Source organism: Marmota marmota, unplaced genomic scaffold (genome assembly GCF_001458135.2).
Source record: "Marmota marmota marmota unplaced genomic scaffold, marMar, whole genome shotgun sequence".
In the NCBI taxonomy this organism is placed as follows: domain Eukaryota; kingdom Metazoa; phylum Chordata; class Mammalia; order Rodentia; family Sciuridae; genus Marmota; species Marmota marmota.
In genome coordinates, this window is record NW_026000261.1 from 2,607,905 (window position 1) to 2,614,496 (window position 6,592).

General features: G+C 41.7%; 1 protein-coding gene across 5 annotated transcripts in view; it reads left to right on the top strand.

The window, feature by feature from the left end:
• The window catches only part of Amot (angiomotin), a 56,233-nt gene that overhangs the window by 12,444 nt on the left and 37,197 nt on the right, over positions 1 to 6,592 (top strand). For all 5 annotated transcript variants that reach the window (XM_048796938.1, XM_015497916.2, XM_048796939.1 and 2 more), the window contains 2 exons: positions 3,270 to 3,414; positions 4,332 to 4,424. In XM_048796938.1, the coding sequence (XP_048652895.1) occupies positions 3,270 to 3,414; positions 4,332 to 4,424 (238 nt within the window). The remainder of the gene's footprint in view (positions 1 to 3,269; positions 3,415 to 4,331; positions 4,425 to 6,592) is intronic.

Genomic DNA, 6,592 nt, shown 5'->3' on the forward strand with positions numbered 1-6,592 from the left:
TGTCTTGTATTGTTAAGCAACTCTGTCCTAGGAGACACCAGGTGGAAATTTCAGGGGCCTGGATGAGGCTGAGAATTTGCAAACAGGTCTGGGTCCTAAAGTAGAGGAAGGCTTATCTTCAGCTAAGCATTTTTATGCAGCTAAAAAAGCTCTCCCTCCTCCAGTTTCCTTAAACCTGAATGGGGCCTGCTGAAAAGTGGAGTGAGACCTCTTTCTCTCTGACTTGTCCCTGGTTTTGTACTTTTTCCCTCTTCTCATTTTAACTGTGTCTCTTCCTCCATCACTTTGATGCAATAAATTAATTCTATCATACACTAGATACACAGTTTGGATGATTAGGTTAATAGTTGACACCCCTCCCCACACTCTCCATTCAAGGTGACCCCAGCCCCATCACTAAAAGATGAACCCAGATCTTCTATAAGCCCTCTTGCCACAGGATTTATGGTAATTTGGGGGGGGGGGGTTGGGTTGGATGACAAGAAAGAAGAATTTTTGTTGGTTTTTATTGTTGTTTGCTTCTCTGGATATGAAAATATATTTCAAATAAGTGTAATTGGCATAGCCTGAGTATCAGGAGAAATGGAGGCCAAACTAGTACTAAGGTGAAGGACAGGGACAAGAGGGGGGAGAAGAGGAAAAGGAAAGTGGGGGAAATAAGGTAGATACCAGATGGTGCTGGAAAAAATAAGAAAGCAGAAGCTTATGAGGGTAATAAGTAGACAAAGTCTGGAAACTCACTATCACCCTCACTTCCCCCTGTCCCCACTATCCTCCTGACCATGTCAGTGGATGTGCCCTTCTGTGAATTGTGTCATGGAAAACCCTATTGACTGATGGGAAACTTGCCTTGCCCTTGTGAAGTGTTATGATTTGGATATGAGAAAACCCCCGTAAGTTCGTGTGTTGGTGTAGGAATATTCAGAGGTGAAATTAATGGACTGTGAGAGCTATAGCCTAATCAGTCCATTCTAGTTTGAATGGACTGAGGAGTGGTAACTGTAGGCAGGTGGGTTAAGGCTAGAGGAGATGGGTTACTGGGGGTGTGACATTGGGGTGTATATCTCCTTGGTGAGCAGAGCTCTCTTTCTGCTTCCTGACCCTGCCAGGAGCTGAGGAACTTTCCTTTCCTGGGCCCTTCTCTCATGATCTGCTGCCTCCCTTAGGCCCAGAGCAATGGAGTTGGCCCACCATGGAATAAATCTATGAAACTGAGCCCCAAATAAACTTTTCATTTTCTAAGTTGCCTTTTGGGGGTATTTTGGTCACAGCAATGAAAAGATGATTAATGCATGAAGAGTACAATATCTCCACAGGGCTTGGGGGAGGGATTAGTACCAGAACCAGCAACAGCAGTCTAAACACCTTGAGTGAAGTTACCAATGCCTTCCAAGTGTTGCATACTGTGAGAACCTGGAAGCCTCCCTCCCTCCCTCCAGACTGTCCAGAGCAGGCCAGTACCAAGCCTGGTCTTTCAAATGGAAATGTTTATTTTCTGTATCCAGCACTTGAATTTCATGCAAAAGCTTCATCAGACACAGGCCTTACAGATCTTGTCTCTAAATGCCATTCACCAGCTTTCACCTTCTGTGCTGCTATCTCGGTGCCATCTGCAAGGAGAAAAGCACTTTCAAGTCTGCTCTTTTCAGTGGTATAAGCCTCATTTTTTTGTAGGCAGTCCTGTCTCAGGCAGGATTTTGGAGATGGGGGCAGGTTGAATTGAGTTGTTTGGTAGCCCTACCTTTCTCCCCACTCTCCCACTGGGGCCCTGATATTTCTCCCCATAAAGCACCCTGAGCTTTGTTAAGGAGTTTAGTGGAAAACTGAGAAGGAACACAGAATGGTTTCAGGAATTAGACTTAATTTGAAAATTGACTAATAGGCCGTGGGGTTTATTTGTCTTATACAAATCATATGCAAATAATTTCTGTGGTTATTACATGTGCAGTGGAGCTATCCTGGTTAAAGAAAGACTCTGGAGTCTAATTTCTTGTTTTCTTCCTGATTCTGGTGGATTCAGGACAAGACCTTTTGTCTTTGTGGGCTTTTTTTTTTTTTTCCTTTTTTTCTTTCATTTTACGAGATTTGCAGGGGTGTCATAAAATACAACTCTAATCATGAATTTCTGTTCAAAAATCTGTACTGGTTTCCCACTGACTATGGGATAAAGTCCAAATGCCTGGCATTAAAAGCCTTTTATGATCTGACTCCAGTCTATCTTCACAGCCATATCTTGCCAGCTTCCCTCTATGTACCCCACAGTGTCCAGCCAAATGAGGCTACTGGTCATTCTGGGAATGCATTTGCTCACTCAGAATAGAATACCCTTCCCCTCACCTCTGCCCACTGAAATCTGACCCAGCTTTGAGGATCTGACTCTAAATGCCACCTACTCCCTGAAATTGTTCTCCTCCCCCCACCAGGAATAATTTATTTCTTCCTTCTCTGTATTTTATAGCACTTCTCTTTTTCTCCTCTCTCTCTGGTGCTAGGGCCTTGTGCATGCCAGACAAGCAATCTACCACTGGGCCACATCCCTAGCCCTTTTTATTTTGGTACAGGGTCTCACCAAAGTTGCTCAAGCTGACCTCAAACATGTAATCCTCCTGCTCCAGCCTCCTGAGTCTCTGGGATTAAAGAGTGTGCCACCTTTTTCCTAAAAGTGGATGTTGCCCTATATTCTTTGACTTGATTAGATTGGAAGCTCCTTGAGGACAAAGAGAATGTTCTCATTCATATTCACACACCACAGTGCTTTAACCAGTTCTGATTACTGTTTGACCCTTGCTTAAATGTTTGTTAAAAATAATACTGAAGTTTCAGATTTTTAGGGCCTGTTTATTCCACTAGGTAGATAACAGGATAAATTGAAGTAAACATGTGAAAGCCCTTTATATGCTATGAAATTAAGATATCCTCATATTATATACTTTATTATTAATATTTTCAAAATCAAGGAAATATTTATTCAGAAATTGAAATTTATAACCCTTTTTATGAAGTTCATTCTATCCTATCACCTTTTATGAAGGTAGAAGTCATATATACATATATTGTTTATAACCTCAGGAAGTCTTTTGAAATATATACTTACCAAACTTACCATTGAACTTGGAATGTTTTCCTTGAAAATTTTCTCTTGTGGCTGTGTTCTTATTGCCTCATGGCCATCTGGGAGAAACTGTCACTGAGGTTTTGCATATGTGTTTTCAGACCATCTTCCCCATCAACCTCTTATCATTACCACCTTTCTTGCTTTTTATGTTAAGGTGGAGACAGAAATCCAGCGGGTCTCAGAGGCATATGAGAACCTAGTGAAGTCATCCTCCAAAAGAGAGGCTCTGGAGAAAGCCATGAGGAACAAGTTGGAGGGCGAGATTCGGAGGATGCATGACTTCAACAGGGATCTGAGAGGTGAGCAAACCGGTGGGCCTACTTTTGTGTTTGTGGGGGCAGCTGCAAGGTGATGCTGGGAAGGGCTGACAAGGATCTGATCAAGCTCTTCAGGATCATCCAACCTCTTGGTGTGGTCAATGGTAAGTTGCAGAGACTCTGCCAGGCTAAAGGTGTGTGTGTGTGTATCTGGAAAAGTATTTGGTCTCAAGCTTGCTTAGTGGGGAGATAATATCTGACTGGCCTTCCGGTCAATTAATTGGGCAACAATTCTTCCTGATATTCTAGACCCACCTAGCTCACCCCTACGATTGGTACAGCCTCTCTTCCTTTGTAGGTCTTGCACAGGTATGTCTTTGGGCTGTACAAGCTTGAAATAGTGATTCCCTTTGCTGTTTGCTAGGGGCTCACTCCTTTCTTTTATTTTTATCTTCACCTGATGATATTGAAGATGCTGGCAAATGTTTCTACTTTAAATCACCATCAACACCTTTAAAACTGCTGCCCTTGGGGATGTTATTTTCTGTCTTTGGATTTCAGTTATCTGTAAAATCAAGGGACTCAACTAGATGTTGTCATGGGCCATTTCTAGCTTTAACATTATATGATTTTGAGAACTTCACAAGAACTGTGATGTTCTTTTTTTCTGGTTAATGAAAGTCATCTTTATAAATTTGAGGATGGAGTATTTCATTGAAATGTACAATTCTACATCTATACCAAAAGGTCATGAGGAGTGAAAGAGTTAAGTCCTTATTCCCTTCTTCCCTGCTATTGTTTTGGAATTCCTGTTTGTTAATCTCTGTGCGTGTCATCCATTCCTACTACGTGATGAGAAGATGCAAACTTGTTTTGCCGAAGGTCAGTAGTTAAGAGGGCAAACAACATGTGCTTGGTAATTTATATTTGGGGTCCTGTTGATTATCTCCAAATTCCAGAGCGTCTAGAGACAGCCAACAAGCAACTTGCGGAAAAGGAGTATGAGGGATCCGAGGATACCAGGAAAACCATCTCTCAGCTCTTTGCAAAAAGTAAGTCTGAAAGCTTCAGAAGCTGGTGTGAGTGGGTGGATGGGAGCAAGGTGTGTGAAATGGTTGCCTGGTTCTCCTTAGCTTTCAAGAACAGCCAGGATACAGCGAATGTCATCTAGGGATTCTTTTTCCTGGTGAAGCATGAAATTGGAAGATTCTATTCTATTCCTTCTAGGCCAAGAAGTCAGCTTGACACAACATCTAATCATATCAAATGGCTTCCTCTGTATTAAACCATAGGAACTTCTTGGAATCCCTGCCATTGTTATGGCTAGCTGAAGAGAGGACCTCAATGAGCATGGGGTCCCTTAATGTTGAAGGGATGTTCTTAGAAGGTTCTATATGCTGTCTCTGGTAGGGATGGTATTAACATGAAAGATTGATGATTAGTGTCTGAAATAGCTAACCTGCTGCTGGGACTCCCTTAGTTAAACACTTAGTATCATATCCTATCACACTTTGACAGTTTGCAAGGGTAGCTAGAGGCCATGGCCTGAACTAGTGACTCCTGTTGCAGAATTGAAGGGTGTAGGGCAGGCAGAACTCCATCTTCCTTAGAATAGTGTTTCCTTTGTCTGAAAATACTCCTAGGACCCTAATGATGAATTAATCCTCTTCTTTATCGTTCTCTAATGAACTCCACCCAGCTACACAATGCCTAATTCTTTCCAATTGCTATAATAAAGGCAGCAATAAAAACTTCATAATAGATTGAGTCCACAGGGAGAGTAAACTGGGAGGAAACAGATGAACTGCCCTCATTTCTGCAGATGCCCAAACTTGGTTTCCCCCCTCCCCAGCCCCCCTCAGTGCAGCCCCTGCTGTACTTGTGCTTGGTAGGGACTTGTCAATCTTCCATCTTTGCTGGGCCTCCCAATGACCCTTTCAAGTCATTCTATGCAGCTTCCAGTCAGCTTTTACAAGTTTGTTTGATCTTCACTTACAAAGTTCCCCTCCCTGCCTGGGTTGCTCTGTTGTGCTCTGGCTTCAGAACAGAGTATTTCTTCCTCTTTTTCTTTCTGCCCCCTGTTCCTTTGTCAGTAGTCTTAGATCAAGGAATATCGTTTTTCTGGTGTCATTGATGCCCAGTGTGAATTGTTGTGAAGTTGCTTTTGTGGTGTCACAGTTGCCCTGGAAGCTAGTTCAGTGACAGAGAGAGGGTGGCAGCCTCCCAGAACAAAGCAAAACAAAACAAAACGTATAGATTCTTGCCCTGGATCTGATAGTTCGTACTCCTCTCTGTGTAGAGATGGTATTTCAGGTGTCCTAGGAGCTCTGCTACAGTTTTATAAAATGTGATAATTTACTAGATCAAACTACCTTAACAGCAGGGTGAAAAACTGTCAGATAGCTCTAGAACTAGACAGGGAAGAGAGCATGACTCTTGGCCTCCTTTATTTCTTTTGCCTTTGGATACCAAGAGGGCCCTGCATGGTTGGAACTATGGCAGAAAGAAAGAAAGGCCTTTTGAAAAGCCTCCCTGGGGTGTGCACTCCAGCAATCCCAGAGTTCAAACCAACTCAATCCAGAAGGCAGTCCGGCATAGTAGAAAGAATAGAATAACTTGGGCTTAAATAAGAGCTCCACTCCTTATTTACCAATTGTGGGTCCTTGTGCTAGTTAGTCATGCTCTCCAAATCTCTGTTTCCTTATATGCAAAATAGAGAAGAGAATAATACCTGTCTTGTATGGTTGTTCTGAGGATTAAGTCAGTACAATACCTGGTAAGCAACCAATGTACATTTCTTTCCAAGGTACATCTGCTCACACAGATGTATGTAAAGTCACAGTGGGAAGGTAGAGTGAGGCTGTCCTGTGGAAGTTTCTTTTAAGGTTCAAAGTCTTGAGAAGAGAATATTCAACCTCCAAATCCAAATCCAACTACTTATTTGAGTTTTTGGTGAGAGGTCTGTTCTAGTTACGAGGAGAGGGACCTAGAAATGCATAACTACTTATATCATAAGTAGTTTATGTATATGTCATTATGTAACTATAATATAATCCTAGATTCAGAAATGTAGATCAGACAAATGTCAACCTTCTCAACCTGAAAACTAGTATAATGCATCTGTCACATCTCAATGAAAAACATATATACATATATGCCTTTCATTTTATATATATATATATATATATATATATATATATATATATATATATATATATAT